This window comes from Neoarius graeffei, chromosome 20 (assembly GCF_027579695.1).
Source record: "Neoarius graeffei isolate fNeoGra1 chromosome 20, fNeoGra1.pri, whole genome shotgun sequence".
NCBI classification, from domain to species: Eukaryota; Metazoa; Chordata; class Actinopteri; order Siluriformes; family Ariidae; genus Neoarius; species Neoarius graeffei.
In genome coordinates, this window is record NC_083588.1 from 3,546,222 (window position 1) to 3,568,381 (window position 22,160).

General features: G+C 42.4%; 1 protein-coding gene across 11 annotated transcripts in view; it reads right to left on the minus strand.

Annotated features, from left to right (window-relative positions):
• Nucleotides 1-22,160, minus strand: part of rbfox1 (RNA binding fox-1 homolog 1) — a 508,364-nt gene that overhangs the window by 67,945 nt on the left and 418,259 nt on the right. For 10 of the 11 annotated variants that reach the window (XM_060901127.1, XM_060901129.1, XM_060901125.1 and 7 more), the window contains one exon: nucleotides 5,099-5,338. In XM_060901127.1, the coding sequence (XP_060757110.1) occupies nucleotides 5,099-5,338 (240 nt within the window). Of the gene's footprint in view, nucleotides 1-5,098; nucleotides 5,339-8,321; nucleotides 8,412-22,160 lie in introns of those variants that run through there. The other variant, XM_060901131.1, reaches the window with a different exon arrangement.

Consider the following 22,160-nt stretch of genomic DNA (forward strand, 5'->3'; position numbering starts at 1 on the left):
GAGGTACTGAGCGATGGAGGGATAGAGAGAGACGGAGGTGTAGAGAGATGGATGGAGGTACTGAGCGATGGAGGGATAGAGAGAGAGATGGAAGTGTAGAGAGAGATGGAGGGATAGAGAGAGATAGAGGTGTAGAGAAATGGATGGAGGTACTGAGTGATGATGGGATAGAGCGAGAGAGAGAGAGACAGAGGAGCAGAGAGAGATGGAGGTGTATGGAGATAGATGGAGGTACCGAGAGATGGAGATGTAGAGAAATGGATGGAAATACTGAGTGATGGAGGGATAGAGAGAGATGGAGGAGTAGAGAGAGATGGATGGAGGTACTGAGAGATGGAGGCGGAGAGAGGGATGGACAGAAAGAAATCGAGATGGAGATGTCTGGAAATGGAGAAATGGAGGTCGATCTTTCCTTGTGAGCCTTTTCTTGTTTCCCCATTTCACCGAATGAAAACCGATACAGCGCGGACACTTTTTATCCGTTTACAGTTACAGTGGACATTCCGCTCAGGAAGTTATTTGCTGCTGAGGCTTCCGTTAAAGCAGCTGTAAGCAGTCTGTCGCTCTCCAGCCTCCCCTTCGCTCTCGATTTGAGGGGGAAACCCCACACAGCTGGTCATGTGACTGAGAAAGTGTTTGTGTAAACTCGGCGTCAGCAGATCCTCCCTGCAGCTGGCGACGGGAATCTTTACAGTCCGCTCCGTATTCCTGCAGACGCCTGCAGCGAGACTCGAGCTGGAACACGTCGCGGCTGTGAGCAGAAAGATTCCACGAGCAGATCCACAACTCGCCGGGATTAAATAAACATTTCAGCCTCTTCATAATGAGTGTGAAAAACAGAGCCAGCACTGCAGCTCCGGCTCCTTCAGTCGAGTTAAACGATAAGAATATTCTGTCGTTCCTCTGTTTCTCCACAATCCCAGGCTGAGTGCCAAGTTAAAACACACTGCGCGAAGATGCAGCATGCTAACAGCTGACACTCGCTGCCGCATGCCATCTGCGTAGCGCTCGTCTCCCCGCTGGCACACACTCACCGCTTCAAACGGGAAAATAAACAAACGTGAGAGAGAGAGAGACTCGCTTTCACACACTCGCTTTACTTCACTTCAAAACACTCGTCTATTAACGAATAAAAGAGTCACAGAGAAGTGAGATCGAGTGATCAGCATAACACTCACACACAAACACACAGGGGACAGAAGGAAGGAAAGAAAGAGAAGAGAAAAGGAAGGAAGGAAAGTCGAGAAAAATAAGAAAAAAGGAAGCAAGTATGGAGAGTCAGGAAAACAAGGAGGTAACAGAAGGAAAGAAAAATAGAAAAGAATGAAGGAAAGAATGCAAGAAGGAAAGAAATACACAGAAAAAGGAAGGACGAACTAAATGAAGGAAGGAATGCAAGAAGGAAAGAAATATAGAAAGGAAAAGGACAGAAAAAGAAAGAAAAACAAGTATGTAAGCAAGCATGAAAGAAAGGAAGAAAGAAAGAACATATCAGTAAAGAATGAATGATAGAAAGAAGGAAAGAGGAAGAAAAAGAAAACATAAGAAAGTAAATAAGGAAGGAATAAAAGATGGAAGGAATGAGGGAAGGAGGAGGGAAAACAAAAACAACGTAAGCAAACATGAAAGAAAGAAAGAAAGAAAGAAAGAAAGAAAGAAAGAAAGAAAGAAAGAAAGAAAGAAAAGGACAGAAGGAAGGAGGAAGGGCAAAAAGAAAAACAAGATGGAAGGAAAGAATAAATGATCAAAGGAAGGAAGAAAAAAGAAAAAGCAAACATGCAAGAAAGAAAAAAGAAAGAAGAGTAAATAAGGAAGGAATAAAAGATGGAAGGAATGAGGGAAGGGGGAAAAGAAAAACAATGTAAGCATACATGAAAGAAAGAAAGAAAGAAAGAAAGAAAGAAAGAAAGAAAGAAAGAAAGAAAGAAAGATGGAAGAAAAGAATAAATGATTGAAGGAACGAGGAAGGAAGAAAAAAGAAAAAGCAAACATGCAAGAAAGAAAAAAGAAAGAAGAGGAAATAAGGAAGGAATAAAAGATGGAAGGAACGAGGGAAGGGGGAAAAGAAAAACAATGTAAGCATACATGAAAGAAAGAAAGAAAGAAAGAAAGAAAGAAAGAAAGAAAGAAAGAAAGAAAGAAAGAAAGAAAAGAATAAATGATTGAAGGAACGAGGAAGGAAGAAAAAAGAAAAAGCAAACATGCAAGAAAGAAAGAAGAGTACATAAGGAAGGAAGGAAGGAAGGAAGGAAGGAAAAACATTCGTAAGCAAACGAAAGAAAGAAAGAAAGAAAGAAAGAAAGAAAGAAAGAAAGAGTTGAAGGTGCTGAGCTGTTCTCGGATTCATTCTGAACCTCATCGCTGTCACTGCAGTGAACGGAAAGTGACCTGATGACAGAAAATGAGGGACGCCTGCAGGCAGCCAATCAGGAGGCAGCGTTCTGTGAGGTCATGGTGTAACGGCGGTGTAAGTGATCCGACATGTTCCTGTGTTTCACACTTCGCTCTCTCACGCTGCAGGTGTGTGTCTTCTGCACTCGACAGGAAACATGACTCTCGCTCTCCCAGGACGAGGATGAACACAGGAAGGCCAGCCGAGCGAGACAGCTCTCTCACACACACACACACACACACACACACACACACACACACACAGAGAGAGAGAGCGGTGAGGGCAGAGAAACAGGCCAGTGAAGCATGGACACAGCGTTGTAATGTCAGCGCTGCTTCCTGGACGTGTAAAAGCGCGAGTCCATCAGTCGTGTCATCGCGTACTGTATCAGACACGTACACACACTGCTACACTCCCGGACCGACATCACAGGGTGTTGATTCATTTTCTATCCCAGCAGCTCCGACAGTGGTTCCAGCTGTCACCTCAATCACAGCTCTATATTCATGCACTCGTGCTCATACAGTATCGTTGCCATAGTAACTGCTCAGCAAAGCAGATAAAAAACAACAACAATCAACACATCGCTGATATGGAAGGAGTCACCAGTGTCAGCACTCGATCAGTCAGAGGCAAAGCGGCAATGAAAAAGAAAGAATAAAAGATGGAAGGAAGGAAGAAAGAAAACAGAAAAATAAAGCAAACACACAAGAATGAAAGACAAAGGAGGAAGAAAAAAGAAATTAGGAAGAAAGCAAACATGCAAGAAAAAAGAAAAGGAATAACAGAAGGAAGGAAGGAGGAAAAAAAAGAAAAATAAAGAAAGCAAACATGCAAGAATGAAAGAAAAAATAAGAAACATCCAAGAATGAAAAAGAAAAACGATGAAAAAAGAAAATTCAGAAAGCAAACATGCAAGAAAAAAGAAGGACAGAATAAGATGGAAGGAATGAAGGAATCAAAATAAAGAAAGCAAACATAAAATAAACAAAATGAAATAAACAAAGCTAAAGACAGACAGTGTGATCATAAAAAGAGACGAGACAAATGGATAGAGAAAGAGAGAGACAGACAGACAGACAGACAGACGGAAGGAGAGAGCAGATTTTTGTTTCTGCACAGAACTGAAAGAAGGAATGCGAGTGAGGAATGACATCGCTCTCAAAACAACTCTGGATGAAGTCATGGCTTTGGACAGTGCTGCAGTTCTCACTAGAACCCTGCAGAGCCCGAAAAAGAGAGAGAGAGAGAGAGAGAGAGAGAGAGAGAGAGAGAGAGGGGAGGGGGTGTGGGCAAGAGACAGCGAGAGAGAGCAAGAGAGAGAGAGAAAGAGAGGAGGGGGTGTGGGCGAGAGACAGCAAGACAGAGAGAGAAGGGGGTGTGGGCGAGAGACAGCAAGAGAGAGCAAGACAGAGAGAGAGAGAGAGAGAGAGGAGGGGATTGTGGGGGAGAGAGAGAGAGAGAGAGAAAGAGAGGGGAGAAGAGAAGGGAAGGGGGGGGTCTAATGGCTTTTCCAGATGTGCTTTTGCTCCCTTTCTTCCCGTCACTACGAAAAAACGCAAAAGGTAGAAGACGTAAGAACATCTGGCGCCACATCTGCAGAGCAATCACATTTTCCTTCCTGGAATAAAATCCAAAAATAAAGTTTGAAGGTCTTTCAGGAAACTACTTTTTGTAATCATTGAGTTTTAAAGGAACAGTTCAGATAAAAATAAAATGGAGAGTTCACTGTCCTCCGAACAGTCCATCTGCAAAACGTGTGCAGCGTGTGAGGGGCGTGTCTTTCTTTCTTTTATTATTTCTGTTATATAAGCAGGAAAGAAAGTAGTATGAAGAAAGGATGGAATGATAACAGCAAAGAAATAAGCAGAGAAAAGAAAGAAAGACAAAAGCAGACAGTAGGAGACAGAGGAGAAGAAAAACAGTGTGAGAGACTGAAAGAGAGAGAGAGAGATGAATAAAAAGATAGACAGCGAAAGAGACAGATGAACTGAACGGTGAAAGAGAGAAAAACAGTGGAATAAGAAAAACAGACAGAATTCTGAGACAAACTAAAAGACAGAGAGAGAGAGAGAGAGAGAGAGAGAGAGAATGAGTGAGAGAAATAAATGCAGAGCAATGAAAAGAGAAAGACAGACAGACGACCACAGAAAAACAGATCACGAGAGAAACAGAGAGACAGATATAAAGGAGGTGTGAGAGAGAGAGAAAGGCAAAATAAAAATAAATCCATGCAGACAGAGAGACAAACTGACAGACAGAATGACAGAAAACAACAAAGAGGAGAGAGATGCAGAGAAACAGAGAAACTCAAAGAAAAGAGAAATAAAACGCACATAAAGTTGAAGACAGTGATGGACAGACTCAGAAAGAGAGAGAGAAAGAGACAGAAAAGACCAACAGAAAGACAGTTAAGCAGAGAGAGAGAGACTGGTGGACAAAAAAAGATAGACAAGTGTAGATGGAGAGAGAGAGAGGAACAGAGAGGGGACGTTTGAGGAGGTGGGCGTGTTCAGGGCGTGTCCGGGGCATGTCCAGCTTGAAACACACTCCGTCCCCAGGATGATTAACTCCACCCAGGAAGGAGGAGCTGAATCAGGTCTGACTCCACCCACTGGACTTTTCATTCTGGACTTAAAAAAAAAATACTGGAGCAACATACAGGGGTGTTTGTGGAGGGTGGGCGTGTTGAGGGCGTGTTCTTACCGTGGCTGTGCCGGAGACGGTGTGTGCGCTGGAGTCGGCACTGGGCTCGCTGTGTGTGTGCGCTGCAGGATACATGTTCAGCGTGTGCTCAGGTACGGCGCTTGTGCCCGGGTACTCAGGGGCGGGGTGAGGGTGAGACGCCGGGTACTCAGTGGGTAGGCCGTTCTGAGGAGGGGCAAACTGGGCGGAGGGATACGGCTGGGCCATGGGCTCTGGTGGGGCAGGGGCGTCCTGATTACCCTGCAGAGAGAAAGAGATGAGACAAAATAGGCAAAAACTAACGTAACTCACTCATTCATATGAAATAAAGTGAATTCAAAAAGTATTTGCACCCCTTCATTCCATTACAGACAATTTTTTTTGAAAGGTTTCTTTTTTCCTTCTACTTCATTTTTCGTGGCACTGTGATGTTCCCCATCCAACTTTGGGGATTAAAAACATTTTAAAGTGAAGCGTCCTGATCTTATCAGTCGATACGAGTTCATTGCTGATAAATCGGTATCGATGTTTAGAACGGCCACTGAAAAAGAAACAGAGACGGAAGATGCATCCTTTAACCAGGTGATAAGTGTTGTAGTTGCTTCATTTGTCCAACAGAGGGCATTCTGCAACTCACGTGTTTGGAATCACAACAATCAGCTGACCGAAGCAGAGTCGAGCAGAGGCGTGTCAAACAGATCAAGGCATAGAGTTATATTTTTAAAAAATTCGTATCAGTTGTATAAAAAAATAATGGCATATACGTAAAAATCGTAATTTTTAATTGAAAGTGAAATTATTTTCATACAGTTCCTACAGAAATAAAACAAAGTATCGGAAAGTATTTCAGCATTTTATGAACACCACATATAGACTCTGCTCTATTTGAGTGATGAAGATGGAGTAAACATTTGGTTGAATTAAATCGGATATACCTCGGACACAAAACTCAAACGTGCACGTTTTCAGATGAATAGTTCTGTAGTTTGCTTTGTCTATAGCGATGTCAAAATTGTGTATTTTGTTAGGTCTATATTGATGTCTTTTGTTAAATTCAAATGTCTGGATTTTTGTTTTTTTCTGACGGGAGGGGAATGGCCGATAATACCGGTTATCGGAAATCACAGACCTTTCAAAAAAAAAAAAAAAAAATCATTGATATTAATGCCAAAAATCCCGTCTCAGTCGGGCCCTAGATTGAAATGTAATTTTTTCACTGCATACAGAATAAACAGTTCTCAGACTTCTGAACAAAGCAAAATCAAATTATGAATCAAATTACAAGACACTGCAAACCAACAATGTGTGGGCACCACACACACACACACACACACACCGACTTTTATTTCAGGAGCAGTTTTCTCATTCGATCAGGATTATCCACTTAGTAGTCGTACACACACACACACACACACACACGTCCCTCCAGGTGGACATCAGGTTTCCAGCGAGCATGCTGAGACTGAGAACACGACGACATCTCCACATGATCATGCACGAGTCATATACAAAATAAGTGTCGAAAAGCTCACGCTAATCCGAGAATCAGAGACGCTTCCTGCACACATCAGATTCACGCCACTGTTATTAAACACTACGTTACAATCTATTTCAATCACAAGTGGAGAGAGAGAGAGAGAGAGAGAGAGAGAGCAGCTTTTCTGTTCGGAGAAGTTTGAAGAGAAAGCAGAGATCTCTCACTCAGGCTGTGTCTCATTACCACACAGAGCACACACTTGATGACTTTGTACGGTAGGGCCCTACAGGGCTCGTTTCTCTCAATAACTAATTAATGAAGTAATGTACGAACTAACGAACAGACCAGCTAATTAAAAAATGAATTACATAAATAAAGAAAAGCAAAGAAAGAAAGAAATGCATGAATGAGGAAACGCATAAAACAATAAAAGAATAAATTTGTGAATGAGTGAAGTAATGAATATTTATGCATTTACATTATTCTGGAGAAACATGCAGACAAACAAAAAACAAACAAAATAAACGAGTGACAAATGAATGAATAAATAAATAAATGAAGGAAGGAAGGAAGGAATTAGTAAATAAATGACTCAATAAAGGAACAAACAAACAGAAATCCAAAAAAGAAGGAATCAATAAATAAATGTCTGAATACATGAAGAAACAAATAATTAAAAGACGAGACAGACAGACAGACAGACGGTGAAATAAACAAACAAATAAACAGGTGTGAAGCTAAACGATCTGAAAGGCTTATGATTTTACTCAGCAGTAAAATCACTGATGGATAAATCAGTCTGAGCCTCGTATGACGTCAGTGACACACACTGCTCGATTATGACGCCATGTTAATATCAGCACAGTGCGCGCCTACACACACACACACACACACACACACACCATCTTTTCATGTCTCTGTGTTTCTCTGATGGAAACAGAAAAAGGCAAATGTGTGAGAAAAAACATCTTTCTGTTGAGAGAGAGAGAGAGAGAGAGAGAGAGAGTGTACAGGCGCCCGATGCTGTAATTAGGCTTTCACTCAATTAGGAGTGCAAAACTCTTCAGGCCCAAGTGTCAAAGATATATATATATATATATATATATATATATATATATATATATATATATATATATATATATATATATATGTGTGTGTGTGTGTGAGAGAGAGAGAGAGAGAGAGAGAGAGAGAGAGAGACACAGAGTGGAGAAGGAGAAGGAGGAGGAGGAAGGAGAAGCTGAGGTGGGAGAGAGGAGATGGCAGACAGTCAGGCTCGGCTCAGCTCCTGCTCTCCAGCCTCCTCCCTAATGAGAACCACATTTTGGAGGCCTGAGCTGCGTTTTACGTGGCAGCGTGCAGGACTCGCCGTTCCTCCACTCCCAACACCATAAAACACACTCCACACACACCAGCAGACGACACGACACACACTTTCACACGATTCAGTTTTAAAGCTCAGAAAATATTTGCAAAATAACCCAAAAAACCCCAAAACCCACGACTCAGGGACACAACTGTGGATCGTGAGAAGGTTTAACCGGCTTGAGAGGACGACAGAAATACAGAATCTTTTACACACACACACACACAGGAAAAAAGCCAACAAGCTTCTGATAAGAGGAGTTAAAGGGAGATTCATCTTTCTTCAAGGTGCACACTCTCTCTCCCCATATACACACACACACACACTCTGCAGCTTCAGCACGATATGCTTGCTTAGCTAAAAAAATAACTAACTAAATAAAAAAATAAATAAAAATATACCTCTTCCACCATCTTGCTCCCTTTTTCCTCCATAAACTAAGCAGCTGCCTCAGTCCTGAGCCCTGCAGCATCGGCCCCAAGCGAGCATCAATTATAGATATGTGTGTGTGTGTGAGAGAGAGAGAGAGAGAGAGAGAGAGAGAAAATGAGCGAGTGAGTGCAAGTAGGAGGGAAGTGAGGGGCGGAGAAGGAGGAAGAGGAGGAGGAAGTAAACGAGAGCCATGCTCTGAAATTTTTCTTACTTTTACACTCCCTCTTCTTTTTTCTCTCCATCCCTCCATTCTGTGTTTTTTTTGTTTTGTTGGAGTCCAGATATTCAGTTAAGTTGTCTACAAGAGTGCAGGAAGTCAAGACGAGTGGAGAAGAACAACTCCGAGAAACAGATCAATATTTTTTTAATGAACACAAAAAATATATGGATAAACATAATCTGACAATAAAAGCACTGAGTGACAAATAAAGACCAAGAAAAGACGACTCGTCAAAAATGCAAAAGATTGCTGGAGCAAACAAAAACACACACACACACACACACACACACACACACACACACACACACACACACAAAAATGACCTGATTTAGTAAAACAAACGAAACTAAAAACAGCGAAGTCTGAGTCAAAATCACACCAAACAGCCCAGAAAAAAAAAGATGAGGAAACAACATACGTTTGAAAAAATAAGGAACCAAAGGGTTAAAGAAATCAAATAACAACATGAAACAAAAAATAATAAATAAACAAACAAACAAACAAATAAATAAATGACTAGTTCACAAAAGGAATAAACAAATGGCTGAATCACATAAATCAATGTGAAATGTAACAAATAAAAACAAACAAACAAAACAAAAAAAAAGCAGAAACTGACTGTAGATAATAAAAGCACCAAAAAAAAAAGAAACTGACTAATAAACAAAATTAAGTGAAAAATTAAAAATGATAAACGAGTTGGGGGAAAAAAACCCCGAAGCAAAATCTGGTGAAAAAAGTTACAAATACATGACAAAATAAGGGGAAGAACAAGCATCACAAATACGTAGAAAAAGATGAATAAATAAGTGAAAAATGTAAAAAAAAACCCCAGCAAGTCATGAAAAACTCAAAAATTAAGGGTTTAAATAAAAAAAAAGGTGTAAAAAGCTGAATGCTGTGACGCTCACTTTTTTAAATGGATGTACAAATAAAACAAAACAAAACAAAATGTCCGAATGATTTCAGTCTGTTTTCCCTCGTGGTGTCGGTGTGAACACCGCGACTGAGACTCAGCTGAAGTCCAGCTGTCTGTGTGTGAAGATTGATCACCTGTGATATTCACACCATCCCGCTTGATTTAGTAAAGCCATAAACCATGTGGCCCTGTCATATATCACACACGCACACACCTTATGCTTCACTTCAGTGAGAGAGTTGAAGAGCAGGTAAAGGATGCTCAATATACAACACACACACACACACACACACACAGAGTAAAATCCTGGAACAAACCCTGTAAAACAGGCTGAGGTAAGGGCGTCCCAAGCTCCCGCTGGCTCGGCCGCTTTCCCATGGCTCGGACAGTCGATCGACCTTCACCTCCTCAAGCTCAGTGTGTGTGTGAGAGAGAGAGAGAAAGAACCTGTAGACTCTCCAACACAGAGCTGGATCCTGTCCAGACCCACAGGGTGCCACTTTGGCCATCGGTTCATCGACTTAAAGGGCAAATCACTCCCTGGATGCCTTGTGGTCTCTCTCTCTCTCTCTCACACACACACACACAGTCATTATTTCCATCGTGTGCCACATGTCCAGTCAGCCCCCATGATTTCAGAGCAATTCATGCTCTGCTTTTATCATGGAAACCCACATCAAGTCCAAAACCACATCCTGCTCACTACATAGGGCACTACTGCAAGTGGCCTAGCCCGCCCAAAAAAGTACAGAATAGTCTCTCATATACCGGTACACAGTATTTCAACTTGCTGAGACGTACCGTGGCTGTGGGACAAGTTTCACGCTGGAAATCCCTTTTACCCAGAGAAGGTTTCATGAAAATAAAATTTGACATTTTTTAACATTCAGCAAACACGACTGGAGCTTTACACACGATGCAATCCTTTCTTCTTCGCCGCTGCCTTTTATTAAATCAAATTTGAGGCTTTTGATTTGATTTCTTTCAGCGCGACTGCAATGCATGATGGGATATACTGCTTGGATAGTGACCATCGGTTGGACGCTACTTTTCGTGACGCATTGTGGGATGCTTTGAGTGCACTATGTAGGGCCTACCAGCCCTGTGTCCGAAATAACTCCCTACTCACTATATAGGGCGCTATGTAGCGAGGACGCCATTTTGTACTGCTGTCTGAATGTATAGTGAGGATTATTTACACCCTATATAGTGCACTCAAAGCATCCCACAATGCATCACGAAAAGTAGTGTACAACTGATGGTCACTATCCAAGCAATACCGTACTGTATATCCCATCATGCATTGCGGTCGCGCTGAAAGAAATCAAATCAAAAGCCTCAAATTTGATTTAATAAAAGGCAGCGGCGAAGAAGAAAGGATTCAGCCTTGATTTAAAAGAACTGAAAGATGCCGCAGACACAAAGTACTTTGTACTGATTAATGTGGGAAATGCGCTCAGCATAACATGGATTTATTACAAAAACACAGGCATGTATTTATTATTTTTTAAACCCACCAGCCGGCACGTTTTAACTGTGCGACAGTAATGACGTAGATACCAGCGCGACAGAGTAGTGACCGAAAGCATTTTTTTTCATTTCATCAATGAGCTCACTATATAGTCCTCTATATCCTAAATCCCTATCTAGTGAGTAGGGAGTAGTGAACAAGTGAGCGATTTGAGACGCAGGGAATGTCTCTGTTATACTCTATACCGTAGAGGGTACAAACTACCGAAGAAACAAAGTGCACTCCGTGATGTAGTGAGCGGATATAGTGACTCGAACATGATTTGGAATAGAATCCAAGCTAAACTGAACAAATTAATAAAAAAAAAATCATAAAAAGAAAGAAATCCGACAGGGCGGCATGGTGGTGTAGTGGTTAGCGCTGTCGCCTCACAGCAAGAAGGTCTGGGTTCGAGCCCCGTGGCCGGCGAGGGCCTTTCTGTGCGGAGTTTGCATGTTCTCCCCGTGTCCGCGTGGGTTTCCTCCGGGTGCTCCGGTTTCCCCCACAGTCCAAAGACATGCAGGTTAGGTTAACTGGTGACTCTAAATTGAGCGTAGGTGTGAATGTGAGTGTGAATGGTTGTCTGTGTCTATGTGTCAGCCCTGTGATGACCTGGCGACTTGTCCAGGGTGTACCCCGCCTTTCACCCGTAGTCAGCTGGGATAGGCTCCAGCTCGCCTGCGACCCTGTAGAACAGGATAAAGCGGCTAGAGGTAATGAGATGAGATGAGAGAAATCCGACATGAAGGCACCATGTTTCTCATCATGCACTGTATGATGGGCGGGGCTTATTTAGTGAAACTCCTACACTGTGGAGTAGTGACGTACAAATGCGTGATGAGACACAGCAACCCCTTCCTCTACATCTGTGTGTGTGTATGAGAGAGAGACTGAAAAAGAATTTCATCCCTACCAGTGGTGTATGTGTGTGTTTTTTTTTTTAACATTTTGTGAGCAGCACCATCGGCGGGAACATCGACTCGCTTTCTCTCGCAGTAAACAAATTAATAATGCAGGAGGTTTTGTCACGCGTTGCTGTGAACCGTTCCAAAAGTAACCCACTTCCCAGCAGGGGGGCTTTTTCTTTTTTAAAATGATACAGTGCAGGAAAGTGCAGCACTAATGTAAGTGTGTGTTTTAACTCTGACGTGACCCGGGCCGATCTCGGCACGGAAGGTTCCAGAGTGAGTAGGTGGAGGGAGAGAGAAAGTGTATGTGTGTGTAGGTGTGGGTGCATGAGCATGGATAAGAAAGTTTGTTTATTTGTTTGTGTGCATATGGGCATGGATGTATATTTGGTGTGTGTTTTAGGTGTATGCACATGTTTGTGTGTGTTTGGAAATGCATTCATGTGTGTGCGTATTACAACCCCGATTCCAAAAAAGTTGGGACAAAGTACAAATTGTAAATAAAAACGAAATGCAATGATGTGGAAGTTTCAAAATTCCATATTTTATTCAGAATAGAACATAGATGACATATCAAATGTTTAAACTGAGAAAATGTATCATTTAAAGAGAAAAATTAGGTGATTTTAAATTTCATGACAACAACACATCTCAAAAAAGTTGGGACAAGGCCATGTTTCCCACTGTGAGACATCCCCTTTTCTCTTTACAACAGTCTGTAAACGTCTGGGGACTGAGGAGACAAGTTGCTCAAGTTTAGGGATAGGAATGTTAACCCATTCTTGTCTAATGTAGGATTCTAGTTGCTCAACTGTCTTAGGTCTTTTTTGTCGTATCTTCCGTTTTATGATGCGCCAAATGTTTTCTATGGGTGAAAGATCTGGACTGCAGGCTGGCCAGTTCAGTACCCGGACCCTTCTTCTACGCAGCCATGATGCTGTAATTGATGCAGTATGTGGTTTGGCATCGTCATGTTGGAAAATGCAAGGTCTTCCCTGAAAGAGACGTCGTCTGGACGGGAGCATATGTTGCTCTAGAACCTGGATATACCTTTCAGCACTGATGGTGTCTTTCCAGATGTGTAAGCTGCCCATGCCACACGCACTAATGCAACCCCATACCATCAGAGATGCAGGCTTCTGAACTGAGCACCGATAACAACTTGGGTCGTCCTTCTCCTCTTTAGTCCGAATGACACGGCGTCCCTGATTTCCATAAAGAACTTCAAATTTTGATTCGTCTGACCACAGAACAGTTTTCCACTTTGCCACAGTCCATTTTAAATGAGCCTTGGCCCAGAGAAGACGTCTGCGCTTCTGGATCATGTTTAGATACGGCTTCTTCTTTGAACTATAGAGTTTTAGCTGGCAACGGCGGATGGCACGATGAATTGTGTTCACAGATAATGTTCTCTGGAAATATTCCTGAGCCCATTTTGTGATTTCCAATACAGAAGCATGCCTGTATGTGATGCAGTGCCGTCTAAGGGCCCGAAGATCACGGGCACCCAGTATGGTTTTCCAGCCTTGACCCTTACGCACAGAGATTCTTCCAGATTCTCTGAATCTTTTGATGATATTATGCACTGTAGATGATGATATGTTCAAACTCTTTGTAATTTTACACTGTCGAACTCCTTTCTGATATTGCTCCACTATTTGTCGGCGCAGAATTAGGGGGATTGGTGATCCTCTTCCCATCTTTACTTCTGAGAGCCACTGCCACTCCAAGATGCTCTTTTTATACCCAGTCATGTTAATGACCTATTGCCAGTTGACCTAATGAGTTGCAATCTGGTCCTCCAGCTGTTCCTTTTTTGTACCTTTAACTTTTCCAGCCTCTTATTGCCCCTGTCCCAACTTTTTTGAGATGTGTTGCTGTCATGAAATTTCAAATGAGCCAATATTTGGCATGAAATTTCAAAATGTCTCACTTTCGACATTTGATATGTTGTCTATGTTCTATTGTGAATACAATATCAGTTTTTGAGATTTGTAAATTATTGCATTCCGTTTTTATTTACAATTTGTACTTTGTCCCAACTTTTTTGGAATCGGGGTTGTAAACATGCACATATCTGTGTGTGTGTGTGTGTGTGTGTGTGTGTGTGGACTGAGTTAATGCATAAAGCCTGTGCATGGGCCAAGAAGCCTCTGCCTTCTTCCCCCATTATCATATTAGCTTGCATTAGCAACTCTCAGCTGATCTCCATCTCTCCCGCTCTCTCGCTCATCCCCTCTTCCCTCTTTCGCCTACTCTCTCTTTCTACATCTCTCTCTCTCATGCAAATGAAGACGTAAAGTGGAATCAGTTCATCAATCACACTCGCATGGGGATAACACAGCACGGGAAGAGGATTAGTCGCGTCCTCTCCGGACCCTGCACAGGTCTTTCTCCCGTCACAGACACCGACTTGAATTAAACATCTTAACCCTGACGATTTTAGGATTTTTCCAACACGTTTGGCACAAAGAGAGAAAAATTTTTTTTTCCAAAGACACGTCAACTGCCATGAGGAGAATTCGCAAATCATGACACGTCTTCATTTCCAAAAACACTCTTTATATCTCTAATCAGGTAAAATTAAAAATCACAAGGAATGTCCAAGGTTATTGAATTTTCCAACACTCTGGCCAAATCAAGTCCCCCTCATTTTCCGGTTCATATTTGTCCCACATAAGACCCAGCCCTGTTTCAGTTCCAAGCCAAGCAGTTTGAGACAAAGCCACTGCAAGCACCAAAGTGCGTCCCTGAGCAGTTTAATTAGAATTAAAGAGCTGATAGGGATTAAATGGTACGCCATGGCAAACGTAAATCCCGTCAATCACGGAGGATCACGAAAGGAAAATCAGCATGGCCGCCGAAAAACACTCATCCGCTATTCTGCTGGATCCTCACACACCATTAAGCACCTGCCCATCAACCTTGCCTCTGGCATTGATATTTCAATACTTCCCAAGCCCAGAGATCCACTCAGACACACACACTCAATTTTATCAGTGATTAGGATATTTGGGTGTGAGTACATCATTCCAAGAAATGCATCTGGTCAGATTCATTGTGACCTATGGAGATGGTAAAAACCCTACAAATATTGTTTTTCCCTTCAACACCCAAGTTCAAAAACACAGTTCTCTGCTGGTGCACAGCCAAGTGTCCTCAATTGTTCATCACTCTGGGGGAAAGCCGCAAAACCCCTTGTTCGTCCAACCACATGTGACATTTTGCAACCGGAGACTCCCAATTTGAGGTAGGCTTTCTGCCATTTCTTTGGCCTAACGCTGCAACAAAGATGCAAAAAATAGCATCTTGAGAGCAGGCGTTTGTGAGAGTCGCTAGCGGAGTCTATTTTGAGCACGCAAAACCATGCAATCATAACCAAGTTCCTATTTCAAACACTGATGGCTGAATTCCACTGCCTTTTTCCCCCCAGCCAGGCGTACAGCCGATGTACAGCGTGCACGTATGGAGAAACAGTAATGATGTCTCCAAGTGTGGAAGATACTGGCTCCTGGCCTCATTATTTCAGCTGCAGTCCCCTCTACAAGCTGGAGGCTCAGGGAAAAAAAAAACAGTGATCAAAAGCATTGGCTCCCTCCTCCACCACTTTCCCACTATTTCTCACTCTGATGAGACGGCGGTGTGATGCAATCATCTTTACATTGGTTTCCTGCAGAGACGTTTCCGGTTTCCTTCTCATTTTACTTCAGCAGACTAACATATTGGCAGATAAAGAGCAGAATAACGGCAGAATAAATGTAATGGAGTAATATCATAACTTTTAGTACGACTTGTTTGAACTGACTTTTTGTTAGGATTTAATTGAATTACTCTGCACTTAATCTCTTCACATACGGCTTTTGTTGTTTGTTTATTACCTTCCACACACCAACTAAGCAATTTGATTGAATTAGCAAGCTACTGACGAACTGATCTGGCCTGAGTTTCCCAAAAGCATTGCAGCACAAAGATCATCGTTAAATGGGAGAGTGAGCAGCATAATGAATGCTCTCTCTCTCCTAGTTAAGATGCTCTTAGCGTGAAGAAGCTTTTGGGAAACCCACCTCTGTTCACTTCACCAACCTTCTTGCGTCCCAGTTCAGAAATGATCAAAACAGTGATACCCACCAACCAACCAGTCCACTCATCCACCAAACAACCTACCTACTGACCAATTAATGAACCTACCGAGTCAGCAATCACCTCCCAAACAGCCAAAGAACCTACCTATCCAGCAATCAACCTAAATACTCACCGATCGGCCAACTCAACAACGAACCGATGTCGCAAACAACTTCCGCGTCAATCAATGAATAAACCCATACACTCAGGGAATAAACATCTAACATATCATACTGCCCAGTCAAAAACCAAACCAACCACCAAACAAACATTTTATAACATTACAAACAACCAATTAACCCTGCCAAAGACCAATCTATTAATCTATGAACCTGAGCTGATTAATCCATCAAAAACTCGTCAATCAACGAACAATGATCAACCTATTAACCCACTTCATCACGCAACCATTGACCCATCAATGACCCTAAGTACCCACCAATCTACTAATCAATTAACTTACCTCCAGTCAAACTACCCAGCAACAGGCCAATCGTCCAGTCAGTCAATGAACCTACCGATGTACCCATTATTAAAATGTTACATGGAGATATGTAGATACCCATCCACATATCTACCCAACATTCAACCAACCAACCCACCCTGGAACCTTAATGAACACATCCATCTACCACAAACCAACCTGCACAATCTATCCACCCACTGAACAATAAATGAGTATACCTTCTTATCTATTCATCAAATCATACTCTGAGTCTCACTCACTTGGGTACTTTCTCAGACCCTCGGGTCGTTTTAGAAACTGTCTGTCGGGAAAGACGAGAGAAGCAGTTGGCGATGGTACAGGAGTGGAATGTCAATGACATCATGCAGAGAAGAAAGGGAATATGCATGTGGGAGAGGGAGTGAGAGAACCAGATGGTAGATACGTAGTCTGAGTGTCCTTTGCAGCTGTTCCTCTTCCAGTTCTCCTTTGATACACATCAATCCTGAGCGGCTCTGCTTCGCTCCACATGACGAGAGTGTATACATCTCCAAAGCGAAGGCCTGTAACCTTCCTCAGAGCCACCGCACTGGAACAAATCTGCTTTCAATCCCAAGCTGCAAATCTCATGTTCTAACCGGAGTGAACTTTGGAGCAGCTCAGCCGGCTGTGTCCACCCTGTGTACTCTTTCCTCTTTCTGTTTTTCTCTCTTTCTTATCCCTCTGTTACTCTCTGTGGACCCTCAGCCCCTGCCGGGATTGGCACTCTGCAGCAGAAACAGCTCAGCAGAACGGTCCAAAATTCTCAAGGTTTTGAATAAAGCAAGGTCATTAGCCATGTTTTGGCTTAATTTGCTAATCAGCCAAACAGGGTCGTCAACCGGAACGAGCACACACACACATATGCACATTTGTAATTACTTATTGTCAAAGTCATATGGGCGAAGGTAGGAAAAATGGCGCTGTCAAGCAGACACAGCCCTTTGGAGGCCACATGGAACTTGTCATGCTTGCTTTACAGAGCTCATCTTACTGAATAAAGAGTGAGTGTGTCGTATATACGGTAGAAAAAAAAAATGAGTGCAGCTCTGTGAAGCCAGTGTGTTTGTGTTGAAGTATGACAGCCCGAAGAGGAATACGCATCATGCTCACTGACGTCCTCAGGCAAAGATCGACATGGCACATGGATCACTTCCTGAACTACCTTTTCAACTCCTGACTCCTGTGTTCTTCCCCAATTTCCCCCTCTGAAGTGTCTTGTTTGGGGAGCTGTAGACTCCTTTGTCACGTTTGCTGCATTATAGCATGAAAGAAATGGGGCAGGATGGGGGATAGTTCAGCGAACCTGCTCCAGGCGAACACGTTCTCAGGTTAAGACATTCACAGAGCAGAAGTTTACTGAACAACAACAGCAACAAAAAAGGCTCAGGAACGTGTTAGCAAACCAAACCTGATGCAAGGTACAATAAAGAGGCCTCGGACGTTATCCAAGAAGTCTCCAAGGCCTTAATTACATTCGAGTGACATCCTCGGCCCATTGTTGGTGGCTCAGTGGCCCGAAGTGACTGTTTATACCACTCCTGGCTCCAACTCGAAAAGGCAAAACACTCACAGAGATGAATCTAACAAGAAAGAAGGCTTTGAAACATACCAACAGACCAAACCTGATGCTACAATAAAGATTAGCCTGTGAGGTCTCGGAGGTTATCTACCCTGATACCAGGGTTGTTTCTGAATCTTTTGGGGCCCTAAGCAATATCCTAGGGCCATCTGGTGGCATGGGTACCTTAAGGAACAATTTATACTGCTTCAGGCTTCAGCTGTAACCCACAGTACACTGCAAAGCTAGCAAGAAGGAATCGTTTCTATCTTACAGCACTGAGGTCAGGGCTGTTAGTGAACCTTTTTGGGAGCCCGAAGTGACATCCTAGGGCCCCCTGGTGGCTTGCACAGCCGAAGTGACTGTTTATACCATTCCAGGCTACAACTCAAACATCAAGAATACTGCATCACATACTAACAAGGAAGGCTCAGGAATGTGCGAGCATACCACACCTGATGCGAGGTATCATAAAGATCGGACCGTGAGGCATTGGACATTATCTCAAAAGAAGCCTCCAATCCCTAAATAACATTCTAGCACTGAGGACAGGGCTGTTTCTCAGGCGTTCCTGGTGACTCAGGAGGTCTCAGCGACTGCATCTGTTGCTTATAGCTCGAGATTTCTTTTTGGGTGAATATTCTATCAGGAGATCAGGAGTTCAAGTACCTTTAAAAGAACTGCACTTTCAGCTCGGAAAAACTTTTTGTTCTGCATCACGGCAATCGAGTAGTTTACAGCGTGGACGTGTGCAGGGTTAGAGTCCATGTGAAAGGTGTGCTAGACACAGCTAACAGTAATGAATGCGAAGAACGGTGGCAGATCAGGCCTGAGTCATCAGCCAGGCTGCATCGCTGAAGTGAGAGCGGGAACAGCACACAACCAAAGACACGCTCGCCTCTTGGAGACCCACACGGAGAGCTATTAAAAGACTTTTCTCCCCTTACTTTAACCAATCAGACACACAAAGGCTAGCTGCTTAACGTCAGGATGTGAGGTTTTGCATCATAGTCCAGAGGTGGACAGTAACGAAGTCCATTTACTTGAGTGCCGTACTTAAGTACACTTTTTGAATATCTGTACTTTACTTGAGTATTTTTTTTTTGGAAACTTATGACTTTAACGTCACTGCATTTGAAAGACAAAAATATCGTACTTTTCACTCCACTACATTTCTGTCAAGGTCCTCGTTACTGTGAAGCAGCTTTGAAAATGGATGTTTTTGCTTTTCTTTTTGAAAACATGAGTAGTTTTTATGTAGGTGACATTGAGACAGCCGATCAGTCATCACTAAGGTCACGTCACGTCCATCGACTGTATAAAATCAAGTTTAGTGATTTCTCCGCGGCGTTATTTGAACACGATCAGTTGATGGCAGAATGGAAGGAGGCGGTTCTTCTGGGGAATGCACGCACCCATGGCCATACCGAGACCCCATGTTTCAGTTTTCTGAAAGGATTAAAGATTCGTTTCATTTTAAATGTTTGCTTTGTTTGCTGAAAACAAACCAGATCACGGCCTACAAAAACTCGCCATCCAACCTGCGGAAGCATATTGAGGTCTGTAAATGTTTTATTCCAAGAGAAAGCGTGCAACGAAGTTGTCTGTACTTTTAGAGCTAGCGATAACGTTACAATAGCTATGCAGTCTGGTTAGTCAAACGACTTTCTCTGGATTTGCCCGCCAAGTTGCCGTAGCCTTGTGCACAGCTAACGTTTACACATAGCTAGTTAACTTGGACACTGTTAGTTAGCATGTAAAAATGGAGTTACGCTAACATGAATCACGTTAACTGATCTGAAGTCCTTTCAGAAATGTGTTTTAGCATAATCTTGCCAAATAAACAGAATGTAGAAATGTCAAGTTTATTTGTATAGCGCTTTTAACAAGAAATATTGTCGCAAAGCAGCTTTGCAGAATTTGAACGACTTAAAACATGAGCTAATTTTATCCCTAATCAGAGGTGGAAAGTAACGAATTGCATTTACTCACGTTACTGTAATTAAGTAGATTTTTTGTGTAATTTGTAATTTTTTAAGTAGTTTTTGAAATGGGTAATTTTACTTTTACTCAAGTACATTTTGAACCAAGTATTTTACTTTGCTACATTCGAAAAACGCCCGTTACTGAGTAAAAAAATTAAATGCAGGGAAAAAAAAAACAATTGGCCTGAACTGAAAGGAAACTGGTGCAGGCGCGCGCGGAATATCCATATTAGCCTACACGTATCGTCGGATGATGGCTGGTGCCGAGGTAGCCGAGCAAGAGATAGAGGAGGTCATGGAGGAGGTTGAGGATTGCCAAGAAGAGAATTCCCGTGGAACAGATGCGCCGGACAGCGAGGGAAATCCTTGGCCGTATCTCAGCCAGTACTTTGCATTCAAACGCAAACGAGGCAATAACATAAAAATGCAATGCAAAATGTGCCTGTCCCGCTGCACAGAGCTATCAGTCTACAAAACTTCCACATCAAATCTGCGGAAGCATGTGGTGGTGAGTAGATATGTGCATTTACCTGTGTATCCCAAAAGTTATATTTATTGTTTGGTTAAAACCTTCCACTGTTAAGTAAAATGTGCCTTCATTATCAATTCTTTTGGCCGCCTAGCATCCATACTGATCACTAACGTTTCAAGTGAAATAGCCTAAATCAAATGAATCACCTCACGTTTACAAATTTGTTTTATCAGAACGACAGTCAGAAATAATGCGAGTGCATGGTTTTAGTTGCAATTGGTCTCTTATGAAAAAATCCTAATTCATGGATAGACTAGCTCCTGGGTTGTTAGCTGTAGCCTAGACTAGAGCTTTGGGAGGTCACTGATGCCCCTTTTCCACCAAAGCAGTTCCAGGGCTGGTTCGGGGCCAGTGCTTAGTTTGGAACCGGGTTTTCTGTTTCCACTGACAAGGAACTGGCTCTGGGGCCAGAAAAACCGGTTCCAGGCTAGCACCAACTCTTTGCTGGGCCAGAGGAAAGAACCGCTTATGTCAGCGGGGGGCGGAGTTGTTAATACCAACAACAATAACAAGACCGCGAAAGGTCGCCATTTTTAAGCGACGAGAAGCAGCAGCTGTACAAACATGAAGTCATCCATTATTATTATTGTTGTTGTTGCTGCTGCTTCTTCCGTGTTGTTTTTGCTTTGATATTCGCGCCAAGGTTTATGCAAACGTAGCGACGTAACTGACGTATACAGTGACGTAACTGACGTATACAGCGACATAACTGACGTATACAGCAACGTATTGACGTGGCTTCCTTTAGCACCGCGAGCTATGGAAAAGCAAACTGGTTCTCAGCTGGCTCGCAAGTTGAACGAGTTGTGAACCGGCACCAGCACCGAACTAGCCCTGGAACTGATTTGGTGGAAAAGGGGTATCATAGGCCATCAAAACATTTTCACTGTCTTGGATACTTTGTTTGATTTTGGTTTTCTTTTCTTTTTTTATTGTGGTGTTTGAGTTGGACCATACAATTCAGAATTTGGCACTTTGCTTAAAAATGTTTTATGGGGCGGTCTCAAAATAGTTTGCACATTACCTCTCGACAGGTTGTAAACATTATGCAGTTAATTTGCCAATTATATTTTCTATATAAGGAAGAGCACAGTGTTACTAAGGAATCGCTTAGCTGTGTTTAAATCCTGAGAGCCCTGGACACTTTGAGTTTGGTTGGTTTACGTTTCATTTGTGTCATTTAGTAAGTCTGCTTTAGTGGCTTTAATAGATTGGATTAGATTAGATTAGATTAGATTAGATTAGATTAGATTAGATTCACTTTATTCATCCCACATTGGGGAAATTCACGTGTTACAGTAGCAAGAAAATGTCAAACAGATAACAAATAAAACTGAAATTCAAATTAAACAAAAGAAGGATTAAATACAGAGGGTTATTTGCATTATCTACCGTGAAAAAGTATAGAAAAATTGCCTTATTGAGAGGCTCGGAAAAATTCCACATTACAGGTAGATTCTGTATATACACACACACACACACACACACACACACACACACACACACATATATATATATATATATATATATATATATAAGTATGCATAAAAATAGCAGGCGTTTGTCA